Source organism: Falco rusticolus, chromosome 7 (assembly GCF_015220075.1).
Source record: "Falco rusticolus isolate bFalRus1 chromosome 7, bFalRus1.pri, whole genome shotgun sequence".
NCBI lineage: Eukaryota > Metazoa > Chordata > Aves > Falconiformes > Falconidae > Falco > Falco rusticolus.
The window spans coordinates 33082516-33109018 of record NC_051193.1 but is presented as its reverse complement, the minus strand read 5'-3'; the positions used below and the strand labels follow the sequence as shown (position 1 = coordinate 33109018).

General features: G+C 46.4%; 1 protein-coding gene across 3 annotated transcripts in view; it reads right to left on the bottom strand.

Annotated features, from left to right (window-relative positions):
• Window positions 1-221: 221 nt before the first annotated feature.
• ARMH4 (armadillo like helical domain containing 4) overlaps window positions 222-26503 on the bottom strand; it is a 73147-nt gene continuing 46865 nt past the window's right edge. The window contains exons 6-9 of one of the 3 annotated variants that reach the window (XM_037396092.1): window positions 9805-9836; window positions 8709-8813; window positions 5090-5224; window positions 222-4888 (exon numbers count right to left, since the gene is read on the bottom strand). In XM_037396092.1, coding sequence (XP_037251989.1) covers window positions 4820-4888; window positions 5090-5224; window positions 8709-8813; window positions 9805-9836 — 341 coding nt within the window. In that variant the 3' untranslated portion in view covers window positions 222-4819. The remainder of the gene's footprint in view (window positions 4889-5089; window positions 5225-8708; window positions 8814-9804; window positions 9837-26503) is intronic. The other 2 variants (XM_037396093.1, XM_037396094.1) reach the window with 2 other exon arrangements.

Genomic DNA, 26503 nt, shown 5'->3' with positions numbered 1-26503 from the left:
GACACCTACCTCCAGGTAAATCTTACCCAGAAAGTCCCAGGCTGAGCCTCCCCATGGCTTGCGTTGCCCCTGCAAGATCAGCCTGAGTCCTTGCACTGACCATGCAGCACCGAGAAAGAAACGCAACACCCAAGTCTTCCACACAAGCACTTCACAGCTTTTCCTGAGACAGTGAATGCCATGAACACAGATCAGGGAGACAAGGCGCTTAAAGTCAGATATGGTGGACAGCTTTTTATTTCCCAATGTTTTAATTTAACAAAGTGCTACATTCCATAGCTACAGTATGAGTTGTTGTTCTTGTCTGAAATAGAAAAACACAAGAAAGCACAAGGACTGCTAATATCACTCTATGGAAGCAGCGCAGTCCAGAGGAACCTCAGCTAGGTAAACATCTGGCATTAGAGACACCTTTAAAAATCAGCAGCTGGATGGTGCAGGTGCATTTCATCAGGGCAAGAGCTGCACATCAGGCAGGCTGGTTCCTCCCGTTGGAAACGGGGCTGTAGATGCCAAAGCAGTTGTGCGATGTGTATAATAAATTCTGGCTTGTGCTATCAGGAAAACCCAAAACAGAGGTGAGTGACTCATCTTGTGTCGAGTTGAGAGATTATTGCTGCAGCAAAGTCACTGTCACAGCCATGCCTTTGCATGGGGCCAAGGCTGTGTTAGCAGTGTCATGACGCACCTCTACATTCAGGGGCTTGCAGTTTAGCCAGCAGGGAGGATGAGGAGGGCCCTTCTTGACTGTTTTTCTTGTCCTGTCTCTTTCAAAAGAATCTGCATGTTTGGAAATGCAGAATTATAGATGAAATCAGTAGAGCAGTAAGAAGTAGAGCTCCCACCTGACACCCTCCTCACCTCCCTGCCTGTAGTCTGATGTGAGTCAAATTCCAGGAGTTGTGTAGAGCCCAATCCAAAGTCTATTGGCCTTGGATGAGAAGGGAAGGAGCTGAATGATGTTTGTGCTTTAATGACCTGCAGAAACTGCACTGACACGAGGAGCATTGCAGAAAACACTGTCTGTGCTCTAAAGGCTCTGCCAAGCTTCACCGGGACCCGAGGCTGCTTTTGACTCTCTCTTGCCTCCACGTTAAGCACAGCTAAGCTGAAGATACGAGGGCCTCCAGGCTTTGGGGCAGGTGCCTGACCAAAACCAACTATTCAACAAACACCTCCACTTCAAATGGGCATTGCTTGGGATCCCTCTGCACTGCTGAGCAGCTCAGAAAGTTGGCCAACAGTTGCCTTCTGCCAATGAGCAGCTCTCAACCGAGACACCTTGGCTGATGGTGTTCAGAGCCAGAGACAGGCCTGGGAGTGAAGATGAACCACAAGCAAAATTTTTGGGCAGCCCTTCTAGCCTGTAAGTCTGGCTCCAGCACTGAACTGTGGATGCAGCTGGACACCCCTTTTGGCTACAACTCTCCCGCTCGCCCAGCTTATCCTACCATACTTGCCATATAACCGCTTTGATATTTGCAACTATTTGTCAGCTCCACTTGTGGCATCGCTCATTTCCAGCACCCCAGCAACCCCTACCGTGCCTGCACGGAGTGAAGCCTGGTTCTTGAGGACACCAGGGCACTCAGCTGATGCGCTAAAACACCACCTTTGTCATTCTGACTGGCAGCATTGCCTTTAATTTCTTAAGTTCATTATTTTGGGGAGGGAGAAGAAGAGATACAATAAAACTGATTGCCACTGTAGAAAGTCAGTGTTTCCCAAACTGTGGATTTATTAGCACAATGAAAGGCCACAGCACCTCCTCACCAGCCCTCCCAATCCATCAAAGCAACATCCCATCCATAAAGCTCCTCCTGTGCTGCCGGAGCTGGGATACTGACGCTCAGAGCAGCAGCCTAGCTCAGCCATCCCTCCTCCGTGTGACTGGCCCAGCAGCTCTGTGTTCTACCGGCTACCTAGCACAGCTGGTGCTGTGAGCACATGCCGCACGGCACTACCACTAACAGGAAAGCAAGAGGAGACTGTCCTTCACGGGCTGTTGTTGCACAAACCCCTGCTGGTCTCCAGCTGCCTGGGTCTTGCTGGTGCATCTGCTCTTGTTCTGCAGTATCGCTGGCTGCTCCTCTTTTCCAGTGCTATTTTGGGTCTCTCTTTCAGGCTACAGTTGCATGCGAAGGACTCCACCACCCCAGCTACCATCCTTTCTGCTCTCCAAGACAGAAACCCTCTTGCAGAGAGGCCAATGCCCTTTGTCACTGCTTATTCTCCATGCCTCCCTGGCTGGATGAGGGTAAAGCACTTCAAGAACATCCCACAGCTGCCTATGCAGTCTTGTTTCCAGCCTGCCTGGTGCTGTACCTGAAAGACAAGCCTTTCTGGAGATGGTCTCCAGCAAACTGGGACGGAGGAGAAGTCATTCCACCTTGCATCACACTTCCATCTCACCTTGCCAGGAACAAATCATCAAAGAGCCCTGGGGACAACGTTTCCTGATTCCCCAGCAAGACAGCCAGCAACACTCAACTGGACTGTTAACACCTCCTGACCATCTACAAACTCCAAGAGACTTTGCAATGAGAAGGAAATATGGAGAGACCAGTCTGGAAGGAAAACTTCTTAGCTTGGACTAATAACTTATGGAAGAAAGAGGCATTTATTTGGGGTAGGGGCCCCTGGACTTAACAGTGCCTGTTAAAGATGTGGGGCTGCATTTAGCAAGGAAAAATTTTCCTGGTCAAAGTTTCAGGAACAAAAAGGGAGAGCTGCAAGCACTGTGGAGCCCTGGCTGGGAAAGCCTGTCCTAGAGGGACTGGGGTATGAAGATTCCCCAGCATGTTGATGGACTGGGTTTTACTGTGTCTCCCCCAGCCTGCTTCCCACACACTCAGCAGGATCAGCGTGTGAGGGACCACACACAGCTCTTCATCTGGAAGACTAGCATTAGTAGCAGCATTCTGAAACCAGGTTGTCCTGCCTGTCCTTCTCCAGGTGACTCAGTAGATGTGTAGATAAGGCCTACAGGAAAGTACCTGGGCTCTGAAGAGCACTGCTTGTTTGGAGCTAAACATCACGCTTGATGATTTAATGTCCAGAGGAGGCCCTGCCTCTCTCCAGAGAGAACTCAGCTTCAAGAGGGTATTCTGAATGTCCTCTCTACCTTCCACACCCATTCACATGCCTGTGAGACATGTGCTTAGCACCACTGATATCCACCCTTGACAGTCTGACAGGCCTTTTCACCTTTACAAGGAATGAAATCCTGCATTTGCCCCTCCTCAAACTCTCCTCTCCTCCACTTCTTCAAAGACTCAGTGGGATTTAATCTCAGTAGATGTGTGGTCTGGCCTTATTTGTCTAGCCAGGTCTCCTCTGACAGCAGTTGCTGCTCCTTGTATGAAGGATGATTCCCCACAGAACAGTGATTCCCACCTATGAAACATGGATGTTTTGCATAAACGTCAGATTGAAGTAATTTCACAACTGGAAGCAGAGATAAAGCAACGCAGCCCTTTTTCTAGCTATTTTGACAGCATTTCTGAGCAAAGCAACATGAGTTTCCCCTGCTTGGTCCCTGTAACGTCTCAGACACTGGCTGTCTCCCTGTGCAACCCAGTGCTAGCAGCCCAGGCAGCACAGCAGCTTGCTCTCACCCAGTGCCACCCTTGGGCTTCACCTCCACAAATCTGTGCAGTCATCTGTCCCACAGCTTCACCTTTTCCCCCATGGCCCAGGGTTCCCAGTGTCCCATTTCACCTCCCCATAGCAGACATCTCTCCAGCTGTGGCTGCAGCTGCTTTCTGACTACTAACCACAAATCCCTCAACAGTGACAGTCACCCACTCCACAGCCTTTGGTACCTTTCTGCATTCGTTGGTCTGGAGGCAAGACCTAGCCAGATCCCCCAAAGGTGCTGCTGTTCATGCAGCTTTCAGGGGCTGAAAATGCAATTTCCAGTGGGTAAAGGAGACAGATGCTCCACTTTCACCTCTATGTGAATGCAGCCTTGTGAAAGAGATGAACCTGTAACTGGTGTCCTTCAAACAGGAGGCAGAAGCTGACGAAACCTCTGACCTGCCTCTTCTGTTACCTACTTGCACACTGAACAAAACTTAAAGAGATCCATGCAAGGCTATCCATCAGTAGGTGAGTGCTGGTATTTATTGTGCTGTAACAGACAGTGCTGGTTGAAAATGGATTAGAATTTTTGTTGTAAATCAGGTGTTGAGGCCATTCCTGTGTGTCTCCAAGAAGCGTGGAGCAGAGCTGAAGGAAGAAAGAAGGGGTGAGAGTTGGGGACCCGAGTGCAGAAATGTGCTTCAAACTGTATCAACAACACTGTACATGGGCACTTTTCAGGTGGCAAGGGATACAGTTCAAGTGTATAACTCATTAATTAAGCAGAGCAGCTAATCTTAGCACTAATGAACTCTAGCTCAGGTAATGTAACATTTAAAATTAATTGGACAGAAGTCATTCACAGTAAAGATTTCCATTCCCGGGTTAGGTGAGAGCTATTGTTATGATTAGATTACTGCCAGCCAGGACCAAAACAGTACACCAGGGTAATAGGAAAATAATCATCCATACGGATCAGCTCCAGCTGTAACAAGACACGCTGTGGATCTGAAGGAGGTGCCGGGTGCGAATGTGAAATCTCACTACTGTTTCAAAACAAACATCACTGCGCGATACACATAGAGCGTAGCATGCCATTTCGCCGGGGTGGTACTGACCACTGCTCAGTGGCTTGGGGCGGCGGAGAGCAGCGATGCAGCAGAAAGTCGCTTGTTCTTTTTCTCCCACTCCCTCTTTTTAAAAGTCACAGGCTATCACAACGGCACTGCAGTTCAATTCAAAATTCATCTTCAGAGCTGTCGGCTAAGAGCATGACTCGGTCTTGCATGCTGTTAAATTCCCTCTGCTAGGGGAAGAAAAAAAACATGAAAGAGCTCCACATGCGAAAAGGAAATGAAGGGCATTCAGATCCCCACCATGAACCAAGAGGTCCCCGGCACTTCAACCCAGACAAACCATGACCATAACCAGGCTGTGCTCACTTTACAGCCAAAATGATTAATAGAAGAGGGAGTGGGATTGGGGTTTTCCTCTGCAGTTGCCATACCTTTCTTTTATGTCTCTTCGAGCCGTTTCTCCTTCGGCGATTCATAATCTTAATGCTGTAGAGTGCTCCTAAGATAAAGAGGGCTCCTGCTATTCCAACTCCTACAGGAACCAGCATTCCTGACATGTATCCGGCCTACGTGGAAAAGAGAAGCAGAGCAGCACTCACAAGACCATCCTTTCAGAGTTGGTTTTCACCAGTCCAGGACTGCAATATATCCCTATGCTGCTTTTGTCAAAGTTTATTGTATTTTGAGTCCCTATCAGCTGCCTGCATAGGATGAGCCCTACTTCCAGGATTGCTAAGCAAGCCCCCAACCAGCTCGCCCCGGGACCAAGCTAGTAACCACCATGGCTCACCCACTGTCAGCTTTTGCTAACAGATACTTCCTTGTGATAGCTGAAGCACTGCAGTGTTTGCCTGCCTTTAGGAGAGGAAACAATTTTGGTGCAGAGTTGCAAGTGCTGGGGTGAAGTGTCCGTTAATACAGGCGCACGTGTGACGGAAAACCTTGACTGCCAAGGGCAGGCAATCTTGAGCCACAACAAAGACCTGTGACCACCCAAAGAGCTTCCCTACATGCTATGTAAAGTGGGCTGAGTGCTGCTCTGAGCTCCCCAGGTACTGCCAGAATAAATCAAGGCACAGGTATATGTCTGCCCATGTTCAACAGAGCTCAATCTGGACAGCCGAGAGCTGTGGTTACACTTTTTGGCATGAATCCGGACTAAAAGAGTGGTGCTGAGTGGTGCGGTGCTGAGCGCCTTGGCAGCCTGCCGCCTGCAGCCCCCCGCCCCGCAGCCCTCGGGGTGGCAGGAGCAGGCAGAGGAGCACGTGGAGCAGGCTGAAGAGCCCGTGTGTAAGAGCCCCAGGTGAGATGGCAGGCACCATCTGGGGAGCGAGCAGAACGGGCGAGGAGCTGGTTTTGGAGAACAGCTGCACTGTGAAGCAGGGACTCTGACCTCCATTGTGGGAGGTGGATGGGAAAGGGACCCAACATCCTCTGGGTCAGCTCCGATTGCTGGAATGTGTCTTACTGTGGCCAAACTGCTAATTAGAGAATCACAGAATCATGCAATACCTCCAGTAAAGAGTATTACACAGCTCCCATGCTTCCCAGAGACACGTTGGCATGGGAAAGCAAGGGCCCTGGGACACTAATGTCATATCTCAGCATGGGGACAGCAGAAGCTGCTCCCAACGCTCGCAGCTGTGTCTCTGAAGGAGCTGAAGTGCCAAGCCAGGCTGTGCTCACTTTTGCGGGAAGTGGAAGCAGTTTGCTCTCTCCCTGTCCATACAGCCTGAGCCTCCTCAGCTTCATACTCAAAACCTTTGAAGCACGTGCTTTCACTTTGCAAAGGAAGGGGTCACTTGCATGAGCAGGACAATGACGCTGAGGGAGGCACGCACACCTTCAGCTACTCTTAAGGGAAGCACAGCAAACGTAAGCCAGCTCTAATTCAATTGCTGTGATCCATATGTTTGCATTGCCTACTAAAAAAAAAAAAATAGATAGCATGACTAATTTAAAATTACACATTTAAACATGTAAAATACTTCAGACAATATTCCCAAGTGCTTTTTATTTTACATTTTACTGTTTAAAATGACAATTAACCTAAGTTTCAAAGTAGCAGACTGCTTCAGCATCCTCACCTAATTTGGGCTGGGGGGCTCAATGGAGTAAGGAAGGCAGGCAGGGCCTGGCTCCCTCCCTCGTTAGTGCTGCCTTTGTTCATGCTGCAGCAACAGAGTCCTCTGCTGTGACGCTTACAGCTCTACCCTTCGCCACCTGCACCCCCCGAAATGGATTTTGCACCTGCCAAGGGATACATGCCCAGTTCAGGGGACTATCAGGCAGCTCTCAGCAAGCCTCATCTTAGCAAGCCCATTGCTTACAACCACTCATCTTCTTCTGCATTCCCAAACTGCAACACAGCCTAACAACACATGCTTACACCGCAATTGCTTTTCTTCCACTGAGTGGGGGGAAATACAAAGCCATTCAGCGTGCTCTGCCCTGGCTTCATACGCTTACCTGGAGAATGAAAAAACTGCTTTCATCTAGGGCAGATATGATGCTAACATAGGCTGTTTTGCTCTCCCAAACCCTTCCAGATCCTGCTCAGTGTTTTAAATAGTAACACCTTTGTGTCTGGATCCCAAGGCTTGAGGAATCTGCAGCTGCATTATGCAGGTCCTCTGAATGCCCTCCCAGAAAATCCGCTTGGAGGGGGGCTGCGTGCCTGCACCCCAGTTCCCAAAAAAAGGAGGTTAGTGAGAACGCAGCTAAAAGACTGTATCTCTGCGAGGCAATTAAGGTGCCTTAATGGGGTGACCTAATTAGTGTAGCGTGGGTTTTTCTATTTCTGGAACTCTGCTGCTGGCTTGGGCAGAAGGGAGATTGGAAATGGCTTTTTAGCTGCTGCCCAGTTGAGTTTCTATATCAGAAATCACTAGTTTTAATATAATGAACTCCCTCGCCCACCTGTGAGCCTTTATCATGCCTGGCCAGCCTATGCCTTTTTACAGACTTCCCCCAACAGCTGGACCCCAAAAGCCTGCAATGTGAAGCAGATCCAGGACCTGTTCTCCCAGCCCTTCTGTGTCACGCAGCCCAACTCACGAAGGTTTCTGCACTTGCTTGATGAAAACCCCCATGTCATAGGCAGCTCCAAAGCCATGTTTTCTACCCCTCGTCCATGGGGAAGATGCAGCTGCTTTACCGATCCTAGGGAGCTTTAATAATCTGATCCCTGACCCCAATCTTCCTGGCTCTGCTGGACTTTGAGATAACAGCATCAGAGGACCTCAGAGGAACCCCGTGTCCATTGTTTGGCATACCAAATGTAACACTGGCACAGTGTCTGCAGGAGACCAGACTTAAACCTGTCACTGACCCATGCTGCTGGTCCCGCGCTCCCCAGACCCTTCCCTCTCCCAGCAGGGCAGCCCTGATGGACACAGAAGGATGCATCTCTCAGGGATGGGGCCATCGTGCCAGGATCCTCTTCTGGATGGAGGGATTGTAAAACAGAGAGGACAGAGCTCTGCCAACAGCAAATGAGAGGGGCATGTATGACTGGTGCTGATTAACTCAACAAGGAAGAGGAGGAAATGGGGTGAGCAGGTTTATTTGCAAGTGATTTGCTACACCAGCATTTGGCTGGGGGTGGGCAAGTGGTTTTTGTTGGACTTTTCTAAGGGAAAATGCGAGCAAGGTGAAAGATCTGCCTCCACACATCTGCCATTCCCCAAAGGAGGGAGATGGCTCAAGGCCAAGTCTCTCTTTTAAGTGGACACTAGCTGACCCTCAGTTATACCAATGCTTGCACTGGTCACTGCCACACATTCCAACATCTCCCTGCAAGAGGTTCAGAGTCTACAGAGCAACTCTGTTGGAGACTGGAACACGCGCCCCTGCCCTTCAATGAGGAAAGACAGAGGTAGCCAACAAGGTGCCAAGAGGAAAGAAGTGAAAGCTACAGCTTCAGTGAAAAGACACCTGATGCCCCCAAGCTTGTGTTGTGCTGACTGGGGTAGGTCTGGCATGAGCAGGTGACCCATGCATGCTACATTCACTCCAGGCACTCAACCAGTCTTGGCATTCACTTTTTACCTTCGTCGGGAAAACCATTCTCTGTCCTTTCAGCATTTGCTCTGGCTGAATCCCAGGCCAAGGTGCTCTGCTATAAGCATAGATGGTACTAGACATGCCTCCTTCCTATTGTAGGCAGAAAAGCAACTCAACAAGGGCTGGGCAGGGACCCACCTCAAAACCTTTCCACTCCCCAGTCCCGGAAAACAGACACCCAGACCTCGTCTCTCCATTCACACTTGATGCTACCGAAATTTGGTGGGGATCATGTGGCATGGCTGGGCTCATTGGGTGACAATCTGCTTGAGCTCAGAGATGTATTTTCAGGGGCTGGAATTTCCTATGGAGTCATTATTCCATGTGGTGGATTTTTTGCCTATTGACTCTGATCCTTTTCAAGAATTTCCAAGCCCTGTTGAGTCACAGAATGTTCCTGTCTTAAAACACTACTGTCGTCTCATTTCTAGCTTCATGGCTTTGCCATCATCAACACAGCATTTGGAAGGCTTCACAACCGTTTCAAAATACTAATATTTGCTCGAGGGCAGCAGAGCCTAAAAAGCCATCACTGCCCATGTCTGACACCACTCTTGATTCCATGTACCACCGCCCTGTAACACCAGGGAGAAAAGATCAGGCTCTTATCATTTCACTCTTCCTGTGTTTGCTCGTTTTTCTTCCAGGGATTTGCAGCTCTTCTTGCATGTGGAGGCAGGAAAGGTCTCATCCAGAGGTGGTGGCACGGCAAACACCAGATCCTCTTGATTTGGATCCACAATCAAGCTTAGGACTTAGAGGAAAGGGGTGGAGGTAAGTTAGAGGCCATAAAAAAAGTTACTGGGGTAGTCTGAAGAGAAGGTTGCTTTCGAGTGCAGAGAAGTCTTTCAAATACCCCTGTCCCTCCTTCTGCTCTTAGTTACTACTCATCAGGGATGTACTGTGGCTGTACGCCACTATATATAATAGCAGCATTTGGTTCATTTGCCTCCAAGAGAAAAATTTAAGCCCTTTCTCAGTTGTCTTTGTAGAAATAAAAACTACACTGACAAGAGTTTATTAACTCCTGCAAGTAAAAATGTTTTTGCTCTTAAAGTAATTGAAACACTGAGACTCTTACCTTATCTTTCAGCTTCTCCATCCAGCTTCTCACTGAAAAGTAAGACAAAAAAGCTGTAATCATGTTACTTATGCTATATTAATTAGTAACAAATGATAATGATAGTATTAAAGTAGACACTAATTAACTTGACAAGCTGATAACACTGTTCATTAGATTTCCTCCTTTCTCATTCATGAAAAAAGCATATGCAGCAAATCAACATGAGAAACTCTTCAAGTGAGTTGGCAGGCAGGAAGCTTGCTTTTGCCTGTGCGATTCGTATCTTCAGAGTGATCAAAAAAGGAAGATGAATTTCAAGTTGTGGGGTTTTAACCAGCACTTCTCATGTACACACTGGGATGTCTGACAAGGAGAAAACCTTACAGTGTGGCTATCCTCTTCCACTGGCCTCCTCCACATAGATATTCTTCCCTCTATTTGGCATAGCCTGTAATGAGGCCTAAAAAAGTATTATTCCCTGTCTTTTATTCCCCTGTTTTTCTGGAAGCAGCCACTGCCTGCTCTGGGAAGTTGTCAGAGAACTGGGATAGCACTGGAGGTGCTAAATTACTAAACCAAGTACATTTATACTGCTATCACAGAGACTTTAATTTCCTAACAGTTAATATAAGTCCCATGAAATATGAGACCCAAGAATTAAAAGTCTTTAATGGCATGTACTTTGGGATGAAATATTCAGCTAATCTCAAAGAACTGCAAGTGCTTAGCAGCGGGTGCACGACTCATTAACTCCACAGGTGACTGGATTTGTCTGCACTGCACCGAAGACAAAATGCTCAGCCTTGGAGAGATCCACTAATATTTTAACGAATTCCTGCCCATAGGTAAGAAGCGAGTAAATAGTTAAGGGTTTTTTTCAGGGTTTGGCAACTGTGTTTTACGTCTTGCTCAAGGATACCCATTTCTCCAGAAGCACAAAGATACAGGCGCAAAGGGACTCTTAGATGCACTGAAGTCCTTCTGAGGAATATTTTTCCCAGGATGCGTTAAATCCCAAGTGTATGGAGCGAGACTCTATTTCCAAGCCTGCTTTCTTATAGAAGTTCCCTTCGAAGCTTGCATTAGCAGTATTACAGCCTGCACACGCACATATGGCACTCAGGGTAACCATCCTTCTGAAATGAGAGCCTAACTGTGAGTGGGGAGGGTGCAGCAGTGGGCCACGAGTAAATGACGTTCTTCTCTCTCAGATACAATCCAGAGAAGCACAGCAGCTAGGAAGTAATAAGACTCAGCCCGGACAGCATCACTGAATTAATCTGCATCATTTTAACATGTTACAAGTGATCTGAATACTCACTCCCTTTTAAAATATTACTTTCCAAACAGAAACACTTTCCAAAAAAAAGGATCCTGAATGACCTACAGGTGAAAAAGTCTGAAACAGGCACAGGCACATACATGCAAACTCACTTATCTCTGACAGGCAGCTAAAAAAAATTAAAAAAAAATTATCCAGGAGACAATCACCCAGAGCACTAGAAGAGGACAAGAGGTCTACTTTTGTCAGCTCTCCCCACCATTAGTCCTGACCTGCACGGACTAAATCAAAGTAAACTTTATCTTTCTTCATAAACTGCAATTTATGAAGGTGTCATCATCATCATCATCTTCTGCCAGTCTGAGCCTGCATGCCCTGAACATCACTCCCAGTGGAGTACCAGAGAGGAAGGAAACACACGGCTCCCCTGGGCTAGGTTTCTCAGCTGGGTTTCTAGATATAACACTAAAACAAACACTGGGTGTAGATGTCACTCAGACTTTCAAGGAGAGCCCCTACACTGTGGGCTTGCTGACAGGCACGGGAGACGCCAAACACTGGGAAAATTCTACTTGAAAACATAAAATATTGCAAACCAAAGAAATTAATCCCCAAAAGAGTCTTCTCATGACTCTCACATATAAAGATGCTATTGTGTTTTGCTCCAGGCTGCCAGGAGGAGCGGTGACAGTGACTCGGAGTCACACAATAATAGCTGCAGCTTCAAAACCACAGTGCACATTTTTAAGCTTTGGACTGATGTTCTCCATGCACATTCAGACAGCTACACGTGTACACACGCTGCAGGCCCACAGCCGGTTAAAGCTGCTACGATGCTCAGTTGGCCCCAACTCAAGCTAAGCACGAGGCCTATTTTTACATGTCTTTCACAATAATAATATGGGACCAGTGATCTCATCAATAGATGACCCACTTTCTTGCAGCTGAACAACGGTGCCTCTAAAGCACTGCATTAACTCTGGAGCACTTCTGACAAGTCAGAGGCAGGGGCTGATCTAATAATATTCTACTACCTATTTTCAATGAACACAAATTCTGGTTTCATTCCCCTCTGCTGCACAAAACAACAACAGCACATCCGTTGGGACCTATGGACTCTATAGTACAAATCTTTAATTGCTCTTTATACAACTGCTTATTATTAAAACCAACTTTGTTTTCAGCCATGTAGAACACATGTCAGATGCCTTTGTGAATCAACCCAAGCCACGGGGAAAACAACACAACAGGATTTCTCCCAGACCTTCCAAGATGCTCTAATGCAACCACCAGCTGGCTGGCTGGGTGACAGCCTCTGACCTGTGCTAGAGGAAAACTCCGGTCCCACATTCAGGAGGTTATGGCAGCAGGAGGTCAGAAGCCTGGCTGGCCCTTCAGCGTCCCAGTAGGACCCCACCAGTGTGGCAGCAGCAGATCCAGCTCCCCTGGGCAGGAGTGGCCAGTGCGGAGCAGCTGCAGCCATGGGCCTGGGCCCCTCAGCTCTTTAGCTGGTCAGGCTGGGGCCATGACAAGTCGAGGAGCCCTGGATTACCATGAATTACAAACACTTTTAATGTCACTAATGCACAAAACTGTTTTAATACCTTTGATGAAATGACAAGGTATTGTGTCATTAAAACCAAGCACTTACTGCTCCAATTATTTACCCATATGTAGAAACTATAGGGTATGGGTAGGAGATGAAGCTTTTTTTCAAGTTAGAATTGATATCTATGCTAAATGGCTACCATCAATTAATTCCGGACTTCAGACTCTAATTATGCATCATTATTCATAATTAATATTCTAAACTTGGTCTTGGAAGAGGAACATTATGGATGGCATCTTCTCATAAAAATGCAACGCTCTCTGAGAACACTAGGTGACTTGCCAATGAGGACAAGCAAATAATTAGTAACAAATTCTCTAGTCAATGTATTTTTCATCATTCCCTTTTTTTTTCCCTCCCCTGATCACTGAATGTCCTGAACAAATGACAACAGTCCCTGGGTGTGAAATTATAACAAGTGTCTACAGTGCTGGCTCGTCTTCTATGGTATTTTAAGGACAGTGACTAGTCCAAACGCTCGGCCTCGGCTTAATTTTGATCCCTTGGTTTTACGGAAAGCTAAGTTAGATGAGTGTGGAGCACTTCTGAAAATTACATACATGATCTGACATTTCCTCAGTGATTTATATAATGTCTGCATCTCTGCAAATGGATTTTAAATAACATATAGCTTAAGACTAAGCAGGTCAGGAGCACGGAGGAGGAGCACAGTTGTGTGACACTGGTGTCTGAGCAGCCCAGGATGATTTCAGACAGTTACAGATGCACCATGCTATTTTTAGTCATTTTTACCCAGCTTTCCCCTTCAAAATGTGCAGCCAGCTATTAAAAAGCTATGCTGCCAACTAAAGAAATTAGGCTAATTTGCAGAGGTAAGCAGCAGCCTGCGGTGCTTGCCTGGCCCTTCCTTGGAGGAACCAGGTCCAAAACCTGGAACCCGTCAAAAAGCCCCATGAGCAAAACCCTTCTGAAAGTTCAGGTTCTGCCAGATGCAGGCTGAAGGCTCAGCAGAGGGACAATAGGTGACATTTAAGGGTCTGCGGTATATGGCACTGCATGGCTCAACATCTCCTTCCACCAATGAACTCTTCAATGCTATAAACCCAAACAGAGCCTCGTGGGAGATGGCTCTTGTGTCCTCACCCCTCTCCTTTCCACTGTGTCCAATAGCTTTGCATCCTCTACAAGAACACATTCAGCCAGCTTACCCAGCCTGCTCATTTGTTCTTTGTGGAGCTCCTCTTTACAAAGGGGGTGATTAGATGTGATTTACAACAGAGAATCAAAGTGTAAGAGGTTTGGAAGCTGCCTCCAAGTTCAGCTGGAAAGATCTTCTGACAATGAAGCGTTTGCATGACTTACATCAAGGGAAAATCCAGTATTTGTCACTTCTGACCAAAGACAATGAAATTAAGGTAGCATGACAGACCATATTGACTGCAAGTCTAAACCACAGTCTGACACCTTCCTCCTAGGGAAGAGTCTGACCTCTTGACGCTCTGCTCAGGGATCTCACAGCACCCTCAGCTTACAGCCCTGCAAAGTCTCGCTACAAACAACTCACCTGAGAGGGGATGTTAACTGAGGGCAAAGATACGGAAAAAGTACACAAAACATTTACTACATAGTAACACCCACGGCTACTGTGCATCCCCAACGTGGAGAAAAGTGGGTCCACATGTACCATTATTAGAATCATAGAATATAGATTACCTCAAGTTGGAAGGGACACGTAAGGATCACTGAGTCCAGCTCCCCATGTCCTCCTTCCCCACACCCTTATCAGTGGCCTTCACTCATGATCTCACTTCTTGTTGCTGCTCCGAGGACTGCCCATCTTCAAATAAGTTCTTTTTTATTAGTCAAGTCTCTTGAACCCCGTTTTGCTCTGGAAGCTGCAGGGTAATGGGTGCCAGAGCTAGGCTCTGCCTTTAAACCTCACCATAATGCACCATCAAATCTCTTGCCAAAGGCTTTTTCCTGCTTCCCTCACCACCCGCTCTGAAACCAGGAGCACAGATCCTCCGGGCTTCATGCTTTGCCAACTTTTAGTAATCCTAATTGCCTAATTATCCACTCCAATTCAATGATAAAGCTGCTTAATAATTCTGTTCACTTCTCATTCATTCTCTCCCTTCCCAGATAAGAAAATGCAAAGACTTTACCTTCTGGTAGAGATTTCAATCAATAATTCATGCCCTCCTGCCATCAGTTCCATCTCTCCCTTCCCCTCTTGGATGCCCTGCTGATTTACCTTGTCACTTTATTTTCACCTCATGAGCTGGTTTTAATCATATTCCCTATTTTAATCATCAGCTAAAGCAATTCTGGTTTTCCATGTTAAACCCAGCACATTATCCCCCTGTCCTGTGCATCTCGCTGTACTTCCAAATCCAGCATTCACACCTTCACTCCAGAACTTCATCTTGCCACTGATGAAGGTACATCCTGCACCTCCTCTTTTAATAAACCTCCACTGCAACTGCCAGACCTGTGGTGAAAATGTGGCACCCAAGCTCCTACACACTCTCCAAAGGGCCGAGAAATGGACTGAAGGATGGTTTTATGGTTAAGAACTAACCTGCAGCTCAGGTAATCTGACCCAACCGTTACATCTGCAATTCTTTAAACGCAATAGGCTGAAAAAGCTGCACCAAACTTCATTCTGAGAAATCAGAAAATATCAGTCGCCCCAATAAGCTCAGGGTATGAGAAGATTTTGATCTAACAGCTACTGTTAATTGCTTTCACGTCTGTCTGAAACCAGAGACATCCCTATCTCAGGAACTGGAGAAGCTGTTTAAGGACAAGGCCCCCACTGCAGCAGATGACGGTCCCCACTGCAAGTGGTCTGTGCATCAGACAAGATGCAGGAGGTGGATGGATGGATGCCAAGGAGCAACAAGATGGAGCCAAGGAGCAAGAAAAGCAGCTCTTTTTGAGCACGGGCTATGCCTGCTGTGGATGTTGCGTTTGCTCTGCCTTCCTCTGGCCAGGACAAGGTCTTTTGTCCCACCCATGGCCGCAGTTGCAAGGCAAGAAAAGACTGGCTTAGCATATTTGCAAGAGTGTGAAAACTGTAAATACATAGTGAGGAGGCTTTGTGTAGGTCATGGTACTATGAAATGTAACTGCACTCTGCAGCTGACTCAGCTCAGCACAGCTTTGCCATTGCAGTTCTCCCTAGGACAAATTCACTCCCCCCTTCCATGCCGGCCTGCTACCCTGCTCTCCCTGTTCCCCGACATGAAATGGCTGGGGTTTGGCGTTGCTTCTCGTTGGAGCTAACAACTGGTGGTAGTCAGGCGGAGTAAACCTCATCCTTGATATTCAGTCTTTGCTAGAGACCTCGCTGCCAGAGCAGCTACCTGTGTAAGCCTCTGCAGTGAGAAAATGGGGCGTTACTGTCCTCTAAAGCACCTGTTCAATCTCCGTTACATACATTAGGGCAAACTACCTGCTACAGTTACTACTCCTCCCTCCCTCACACACAATTTCCAAACTGTATTCCTCATTCCAGCAAAGGAGAGCTGGTTAAAATGTAAAAAAAACAAAGAAAAGATTATTTATCTTAAATCAGTCTTTATAGACCAAGCAATCTGCCCTATTACATTACAGATTTCACCCCTGTCTCTTGCAGGTGAGACTTTCTTTTAGATGAGACTAGTGAGAATAGTTTTGCTGAAATGCTCTGTACATCATCTGCTCAGCTCCAACAAGTTAATGGCACAAGGCTGCATCGGCTCCTTTTCCTTTAAAACCACAATTGCTAATTTACTTACTTGCACAAATAAATAATACAAAAAATGGCATTTGGCTGGAAGGCAGCGTATTTTTAATTCCAGAACAGAAGTATACCTACTTGATGGGAATTTTAATGAATGCATTTCCCCCCATGCCTAACTCAAGAAGATCTGAATGGCCAGATAATCTAACAAACGTCAAACTGACAATTACCATTTATGATTTCAGAAAAAAAATTTTGCTGAGTGAACTCCGAATTAACAAGGGTACTTTAAACAGTTACCATCAACTGTCCTGGTTTATTAACTGTACTGACTCCAACCTTTTCCCTGTCCTCCCAGCTACAGCCCAAGCCTGGCTGCCTACTATCGTCTGCCACGACCTACCCAAACCTCTTCAGAGAGAAAGGGAGATGGGGAGGACAACTTGCCATGCTCATCCAGAAAGCAGAAAGTAAAATGGGCTTCCTAACTCCTTCCCCAACCTTATCAATCCTTTTGATGCTGCCTTCCCTGTGGCATTAGGTCAGATTTCTCATTTTCCTTTTCCCTTGCAGTTTCCTGCAGTTTTTTCTTCCAAGCTGTTTTGCACCCTGACTGCCTGCACAGAGTAGCCACTTGCTGGGGCTGGCAAAGGCACTGCCCTTCTGCCTTTGCATTTCTTTGTAAACTCAGTTCTCCTGTGGTGCATTCAAAATGCTTGTTGGCATAGACAAACTATTTGTTTCTCCCTATGTGACCCCAGACAGGTGCAAGACGTTAAAAAAGCCAAGGTAGAAAACCTCTTGGTATCGTAAAAGGCATCAGCAGGACATTGCTGTGAATTGGCTGCCGCAATTTATTGTACAATTAAACATTTACTGGATTGCACCATGTCCAAAAGCTGTGTACGCTCTGGGAGAGGAAATGCAAACCTTGCTTATGGAAACAGCAACGCCTCTGATGGAGCACACGCTGGACCAAGTTCTCCACAGCTCTGCCCTGGCACAGCTCCTAGAGCAACACACAGACTTACCAGCGGCAAGAATCCACCCTGCTTTAGCTAATGGGTTTACTTGCATCCTGAAAATGTTCATATTCACCAGCTTTCATTCATGACACAGCCACAGCGTCCATGTTTGGAACACAAAGCATTCCTAAAAATTGAAGTGGAATGGAACGCCTTAACAGCCAATTGGCTCTCCCACTTGTAGCTAGCCCTCCTCCTCTGTAAAATGTATGTCATCACTCAAAAGGCAAAAACTGTTTGCAAGACTTAAGGTATATCCGCTCAGACTTCAGGTACTCAACTAAGATGCACAAATTAAAAATCTATCTAAGAGCCACTGAGGGAGAGATGCCACCTGCCCAATGTCATTCACCTCACTCAAGGTCTGATTTTTCCTCTGAAGTAGCCTTTCTCTTCTGCTGAGAGCAACTCTGGTGCTTCACTTAGAGGGGAGGCTCCTGCATCAAATTGCCTGAATGTTTTCAACAGAAAGTTTCATTCGGGAGAAGTGCAAAGCATGGAGACAAGGAGGAAGTACAAAGGCGGTGAAGCTAGAGGACCTGGAGGGGAGCAAACACAATACCACTACTGACACACATTGTGATTTATTGCACACAGACGCTGCCTGATTCCTGCTCTGACTGTGATTCTACCTTCTGTCCCTCCCTCTGTAGTCCAGCCTCTGTACCATGAGTCTTACTGAACCAAGGAGACAATAAGAAATACCTTAAAAACTCCTAAGAAGACCTAAAACTCAATGGCCGCTCTACAACATAAATGTGCCATGATTGCAAGATCTAACATCCTGAGGCTAAAAGCAAATATAGTGTGGACTCATAGGCAATGGTGAAAATCTCTGTTCAAAACTCCGACCTCTGGGTTCCCTTGGCTGAGACAGCAAACCCCAATTTGGGTCTCAAGGGCTTCCAAGCCTGCCAGAAGGTCTTCATGCTACATTTCTTCTACAGCTCCTCTCCCAAGAGAGGCAGCAGGCACAAAGCCAGGTAGTGTTTTCATGGCATTTTTGGGTTCACCTTGTTGCTCTTTGGAGATTTTTAACACATTCTTTGGGTTATGGGAGTCCAGGTTAATACCACTGATCTGGTCCTTGCAGTGAGCAATGAGGGCACTTGCACAAGTCCATCCCAGCACAGCGTGATTTGAGCAGGGGGAGAGGGAGCTGAAGAGGGACTTCAGTTGGATGGCAGAGTACAACATCTGTAGCACAAAATTTTATAAGAATTCAGAGTACAGGAATTAGCACAAACTCTGGAAGAGATACATCAGCGCCCTGAAAAAAGCACTGAAAAAGCCCATGAAGGCTTTCCTTAGTAGGACACACGGCTCTTCAACTGCTGCTTTTATGTAGTAATATTTGGATAGTGGTATGTAGATAAACAGCATACAAAAGCTATCTTAAAAAGGTTATTAAAGCCACAAAGTCAGGACCCATATGTAAAGAAACACCTCATTTTGCATGTTCAGCATGACACCACTTCTAATTGCCCATTGTTTTTTTCTCAGAGGTCTCCAGTAAAAAGGTTATTGATGGTTTATTTTTCCCATCTCTTAATACACTGGAGTGGGTGAACTTCTACTAAAATTTTCTTTAAAAGTCTGGGACAAGCACCATGGAAAAATTTGGGCCCAAATAGTTAAAATTCAGTAAAGTTACCAAGAACTAGAATACAACAGAATATAAATCCAACAAATTTAATGATAGGCATGACTGTTACTGCCAGGCAAGCCACAGGCATGTGCAGATGTACAGGGCAATGCTTTACGGGGGAAGCATTACCCTTCCATAGTAAATACAACTCAACATTAGTGATAGATTTTTTAAAACGCTTTAAGGTACACTGAGTTCCTTAGTTGGCTGTTTCCTGATTTACAGCACCCGAGGATGTGGGCCTAAAGTATGAATTCTTCCTACCTCAACAGGCTCTGTGTTGTGTTTGCAATCTGCCCAAGTCATCTTGGGGATCAGAGAAAACAAAGTGCAATAAATAACAGCATGGAGCTGCTCTGCGGCAGTGGGAAGCTGTGCCATCTGATCCACCGATGCAGAGAGCCAAGCTGCAGAAATGGTTCAAGGATCTTTGTACTTAAATTAAGCCCATTTTTTTAGCTCTTTCTGGTAGCCAGTCCCCCTGAAATAGCCAGTGGTTTTGCCTGAGCTATGACTGTAGGATTTGACCCCGTATATTGTAGAAAAGAACATGAAATGGAAATTGGTCCCATGCTACCTTTTAATGCCCATTTTTCAACAAGCCTATTTTCCGCTCTATAACCCAGAACCCTTTCCCATAATCTGGGAAAGACAGATACATTTTTGCAAATTAAAACTAAATGTCAAGATGCCGTGATGGGGGTAACAAAAGAACCAGAGAGGCTGCAGATGGAAAGCGCCTCACGCATCCCTCCGCTCTAACAGTATCTAATTTCTGCTGCAGGACAGTAGCAACACAATGGCTGCTGTTACTCGACTAAATACCTTCCAAATCTCCAGCTGAAGCCACGTGATTTTCCCCTCTACAGAGTGGAGAGGGCATTTCTCCATGCAGCTCTCAAGCCACTCATTCCTCCCTCTCTAAATGCAAGCCACACAGACTTCCCTGTCCTCATGATGGAGCCTGCATCCTTATCTACTTTAAAGGACCAGCAGCTAAACTGCAAAATTTCTTTCTGTGCTTCAGTTTATGTCTGATATTAATCAGGTTCAGAAAGGATTCCTAGTTTGTTTTTTCCTTCCATAAAGAGCAAATGTGTTTTTCAGAATAATTTTTCCTGGGGACACTGTATGAAGGATTTGCCTGCAGCAAGCAAGGCTGAAATGTGTATTTTCCATTTTTGTATTTAAGAAAACGAAAGTATTTTTCTTATTTCAAGTTTTTGCCTTTATTTCAGCCGGCAAGATGCAGCACTCTTCATGAAATGACATAGAGATCAATAAAGCACTAAATGGTTGGAATTGAAAATGATGGAGTTGACCTTTAATGGAAAAAATAGATACTGAACTGTATCTTCAGCAAACAATTACTCTAGTAATTAAACCACAAAGCCCTGAGCATCGATTAGATGCTAGAAATAAAATCTGATTATCTCAGAGACTCATTTCATGTAAATACTTAGGAAAATGAGCACTGTCCAGTGTTAGTCACAAAAGGAAAATGCACTTGCTTTACATTTGCTAGCAGAAGAAGTCTGATCCCACATTCCTCTTGCATCAAGAACTGACCATCGATTCCCACTATGATTCGATGCTCTTGTGATGAAATACCAAATGGAAGCTTAAAGTTCCTGACACTGGTTCAATAGCCTTGCAATTGTCTTCTTGAATTACCACAGGCAAGTAAATTAATCTCTGTTATTCCATTTCCCATCCTTACCATGGGAATATCAAGGGTATAATATACAATATTTAGTAGGTCTTTTCTGTTTCTGTTGCAAGTTGCTTGTGTAAGAGCCTCTTCCTACATATTTTAAGAGTCCCTACTGTAACACCTCCACCTGGATGTGACGTTCCAGAAGCTAATACAGTACAAACATTAAATCACAGTAAAATGGTCTTATTCAGAAACAAATGCTCTTTAGGAGGCCATTATTTAATGTGTTAAGGTATACAGCGTGCTAAAGAAAAACAAATATATTCTCCTTTCCCTACCCTCATGAGCACCCACTCAGACTATTACCTATTCTTGAAAATCGAACACACAGAAAAGTTTTAACTAATACTTGCAAGGAGAAGCAAATTGTCAAATAAATACAGAACCAAAGAGGGAAGAATTCTGCTGTTCAGAAAGCTGCTCTGACCGTGTATTTGTGACAGAAATTGAACCTGATCTTACTCGTACTCCAGGAAGGAACATGAAACGTGGGGCAACAAACCAAACCCAGGCTTTCACTATGCAGTGAAACTCCGCTCACTTCAGCAGAGTTGCACCATTTCCACCAGAGAACGTGTCCTGCCCAGGCATGCTGTCACATTACATGCCTTTAGTGTCTTCTGATACCTTCAACAATGTAAGGAAAATCGTGCATGCTGCTAGGAGGAGCCCAGCTCCAGGGAGGAGGTGATACCCAACTGCTACTCAACAATCTGTGCCTGCCTGGACTCCATACTTGGTGCTAATGAAGAGTCCATGAAAAGATGCTGTTCCATTTCGTTCATATAAGGCTCTATCTACTGTCCACTAAGGTCAGCATAAACCTGACCAAAAACTCAGACACACTATATATTAAGCTCAAAATGGTTGATACCCATTTTTACTTACAGTAAAATTCACAACTGTGAAGGCTGAAAATCTGTGGAGCAAAGCATCCTTACCCAGCCAAGGAAAAAGAGAAGAAAAACAAAATAGTTTCATTAGGCAGGTGAAGAAAGTGAACACATTTCCCCAAAACCTCTCCCAACTACTTGTAATGTTCAAAGTAGACCTATGGGAACAGGCTTTAGGGAAGTCACAAAGAGGGTAAAGGGAATGAGCAAAGAGCAAAGCAAACCTGTGGGGAGAAAACACGGAAATGGTAGGATCTTACTAGTAGTACAGCGATTTTCCAGTGTGCTTATACTTCCCAGTGACTTATGCCTGCTGTCTACAAATGGCCTCTGTCACTGACAGATTTTATCCCCTAAAACCCAGAAAAACTCCAGAAATTACAGTACTCTTCAGAGGGCAGGTCACTCAGAAGGTCACAGGAGAGCCGGGTACCAGGAGACTGCTGATTAGCCTCTGAGCTCCAGGAAAGCGATGGCACAAAAATACTTCATGCCTGGAAGTGAGGCAGACAGGGAGATAATGGCACACAGCATCACACCAAGGCAGCATGAATGATGCCTTCTACTTGCTGTAATGCATTTTGAATGAACACCACCACGCTAAATTTATAGCACATGACGTGGGGGAGAAGTCCTCTGTGTACATCCCATGAAGTCACATAAGACCAGGCTAAAATAGAAGCCAAACGACAGGATCTGATGCGTCAGAAAGTGTTACTACAGCACTCACTAAATCGAAATGTAAATCAGTAACATAATTCTCATCGTACCAGGCTGCTTGGTGCCTATGGGAATCACAGTGACCTTGGGCAACCATCCACCCACAGGAACCAGGGTCATGGATCCATGTGCAGCAGCAATCAGCCCCTCCAGAGGGAACGTGCTCCGCTCCCCACCGCCGGCAAGTCTCACATGGAGTCTGGCAGCTGTCTTAAAATGATTTCCCAGGGGAACGGGCTCAGGTTAAGGAACATTTTGAGGTGATTTCAGAGTTGAACAGTCACCTCCCGGGCAAAGGCTTTGTGCCTCGTTATATACTGTCCCCAACAGCATGCACATGCCCAATGTTCCTCAGCGTCAGAGGAGCAGAGTGCCTGGGATGGGATGAAGGGCAGCACTACAAGTCCATCCGTGCGTGTCCCCCTCTTTTTTTTTTTTTTCTACATTGTGACATCTTGTAGCTCTTTTCTGACTAGCGACTGCTGTCTCCATGGGATGCTAAGCTCTTTGGTCTTTTTGTCACAACATGGCCTTGCCATGCCAGTGGTGTGGTGTCTGACCAGATGCTCCGCAGCTTCCTCTGGTCAGAAACTGCTGTGTTCTGATTTACAACTCCAGATCTTAGAAACTGCAAGGGAAAAGGCATCTCCTGGGATAGCTGAGGCCTGACTTGCTTGGAGACGAAGTGCTTGGCAGCAGTGAGATACATTTAGAAAGTGCCACCATATTATAAGAGAAATCACATCACTGTTCCAAGAGGCCAAGGCACAGAACAGTATTGTGGGAGGATGACGAAGGCTGGCTGAGCTTTCATTAGAGCCAACATCAGCAGCCTCATTCAGGCCAAAAGTGCCTGAGCCATGTGCGTCGTATCACCACCTCCCCTTTAGATGCCGTCTTTGGGCCGGAGGAGAGCTGCAAACACCACAGGCTTGAGAAGCCACCTTTGGCACACCACAGTGCACTCGGGGAGATGCACATCGAGCCAGCTGCACGGACAGTCCCTCTGGGCATGCACATATTCAGTGAACCCCAACACACACCTGGTATAGGTCGCCCACTGCAAGTAAAGCAGTTTTGTTTAGCAGCTCTCTGATCCGAATCTTAGCTCAAGACACCCGGTCATTTAGGATGGATTGCATTTGTCATTCACATTGTAAAGCTGGAGTTAAGTATCAGGGATCCGTAGTGAAGTGATAGCAAATCCTGGTTTGATCCATTACCCGCTTTCCCCCAAGATCCACAGGCTCTGAATGAGCAGCAGGCACATCTCCTACTCCTCAGCAGTAAGCTTGCAAGCTGTTTGGAAGATCCTATCAGCCAAACAAGTCCAGGAACAGTGAAGCAATAGCACGCTGGCAGGGCGGTGTTTCAGACATGGCCGTGTCTAGCTTTCCTTCTTCTGCACTATATTTTTATTGTTGCCCTTTCATAGAGTGCTTGAAAATATAATACTGATGTGCTGCACTGCTAGAGGTGAATCTGTGCGTCCCTCCTGTTTCTCAGGGTCGCACAACCCATGGCCAGCAGTGGAGTAAGCACAGGGAAAAGCAGACAGCACTTCTCCATCAAGGGTCTTGACCACCCTGTGGTTTGCTGGTGAATGCAAACTCACAAGTGTGTCAAGAGGATGATGTGGTAAGGAAGAAGAACCTGCAACGGGGAGAAAACACTGCTAGTGACAGCATGGGGGTCTACAGGGACATGGTGCAGAGAGGGAAGAGGCTGCTTGTTCCCAAGCAGTACGTCAGTTAAAAACTCCACGTGTCTCTGGCATGTCCCTCCAGATATCTAGATGTCTTGTCAAAGCAAACAAAGCAGAGAGACACCTTTGAATTTCCTTTCCTCATCTTTTTTTGTGGGATCTCTACAGACACCACTGCTCACTACTTGTTTCTCGCATCTGCTGGTGAGAAGTTGCCTTGTCCCTAACTTAACTATCCTGTTCGGACTGTATCCAAGGTTCTTTCTCTAGAGATCTGTCTCTTTCACATCTCATCTGCTTGGCTGTAACTCTTCCCCAGCCTTTTTGTGTCTGTGACTGATTAATTCAATGTATTTTTCTTTAGCTACACTGGCAGTGGTACGGTGAAGTCCCACTCTCAGCTGGCTCCAGCTGCTACCACACTGCCAGAGTAAAAAGGGAGAAGACTTCTTCCTGTTCCCCTCCAGGCTAGGCTGGCCATCGGATAGGTCTCCTTGCTGGTCAAGTCCACCAAGGCACATCGGGATGTTCCCATCCAAGACTATGGAGATGTGAGGAAAGACTTGGTCGCAGGGAGGATGAAACCCTCTAAACACAGTCTTTCTATGCTCATTTCTGAGACAAGTTGCAATTGTTCTGGCACTGCAACTGTGCACTTGTACCAGTATAAATTCACTTATACCGATCTAAGCTGAGCAGAAGTCACTGTATTACTTGAATGGCAGTGACTTATTCCTGTCTCACACTGAAGGAAACAAGCTGAGTCAGGCTCAAGTTAACCAAGTCCCTCCTGCTCCAGTGCTTCGCTTCTGTGGGCCATTCCTTCCTGTTTATTGCATTGTAAGAAGCTGGAGATTCACATGGTGACACAGGAGAATGTCTCGGTACGAACACAACAGAGAAAGCACCTTCTTCTCTGTTGCTGTCACAAAGTCACACAGAAGCTCGTGCCGAGCTCTTAGGGACCCTTTAATAATACAAAAGTCTGTTCTCAGCCCTCTTCCTCTAGGAGCTGGTGTGTGTTAACAAACAACACCTCTGCCTAAGATTTGGCCAGTGCCAACTTCTGCATGCGCCGCTTCCCACTGGCCCGCCCTACACCTGTGTCACCTTGCTCAATCCTAACTTGGGTATCTAGGTCTGCAAGACAGACAGGGAAACCAATGGACGCCATGGAGATGTAACTAACTCACAGCCATCAACCAGACAGGTCTGGGATGTGAGCAGGAGCAAGGTTCTCTACCCCATTTTGTGTTCGTGAGCCTCAGTAACGGCATTACTACCCTGGGGCAGTGTTTTTCTCACCACAGTGAGATGAGTGGCAATGCTTTCAATTTTGTCAGCTTGAAACTAGCAGCCCAGGCCATCTTGTGTATGGCTGAGAAGGCTGAAGTGGCTCTAAGCATTAGCTGCAGAAGCTACTGGAGGATTTCAGCAATGGCACACTGACAGAAGCTCCCTTCAGGAGTCAGGGTAGCTGGACCTGTCACAGGCAGCACAGGCAGCAATTGCTGCTTATGGCAGGCACTGTGCTGATGTCTGTCTGCAGATCAGTGCGCACGCTCTGGCAGCACTCACGGCTTGTCAGTCCTGCCATATTTCACAGGCTGCCTTGTGCAGTGAACAAGCTTGCGCTGGGATAATTGAAAGCAGTGCCGGCTGATTTATTCCACTTCACACTACATGCCATCTCCTGGGTCCTGAGCCTGGTCTATGAAAGGGGTGAACTCAGAGCATGGAGAGGAACGAAAAGAAAACAGTTTGCCCCATTTTGAGGGGTTGGAGGGAGGTGAATCTCCAGTTCATGATATGCCCTAACACAGAGGACCATAGTCTCATACTCGGCACTGGAGCATCTGTCTGCCTCCAACACTTGGCACATGCCTCTGGCCCACGCTACTTACCAGACCCTTAAGATATTTGTAAAGCACCTCCCTGTGTGTGGTTGGTGTCCCAACATCTTTCTCTGAGTTGCATCCACCTTCCCTAATGGGTAATGAAAAGCCACATATCGGAGATGTTCATAACACACATGCTCAGACTGTCTCGGTGCTACGACGCAAAAGCAGAAACTATCTTGAAAGGAAAAGCAAAAAATGTTTGGCTCATTCAGCTACTGCGAAGGCTGAAAGGGAGCAGCATTGCACTCTAAGTAAATCCTGGTGTGCAAGCAACAGGACAGGAAGAAAAGCTACAAGGAGGAGGCAGCTAAGCTAAATAACCATAGTGTTCCAGGCACAAAGGGACCATAGACACTTGAGACTGGAAAGCCAAAGGCTTCTCATTATCAGAGCAACAAGGGTTCTCCCATAACATTGGCTAAACTTCAAAGCAGCTCTGAAATTGAGCCTGTTGGTGGAAGAGGACGGTATGGTATAGCTGCCCATCACAGAGAAGCAACATGTTCACCAGTGTCTCAGGTCGATGGGC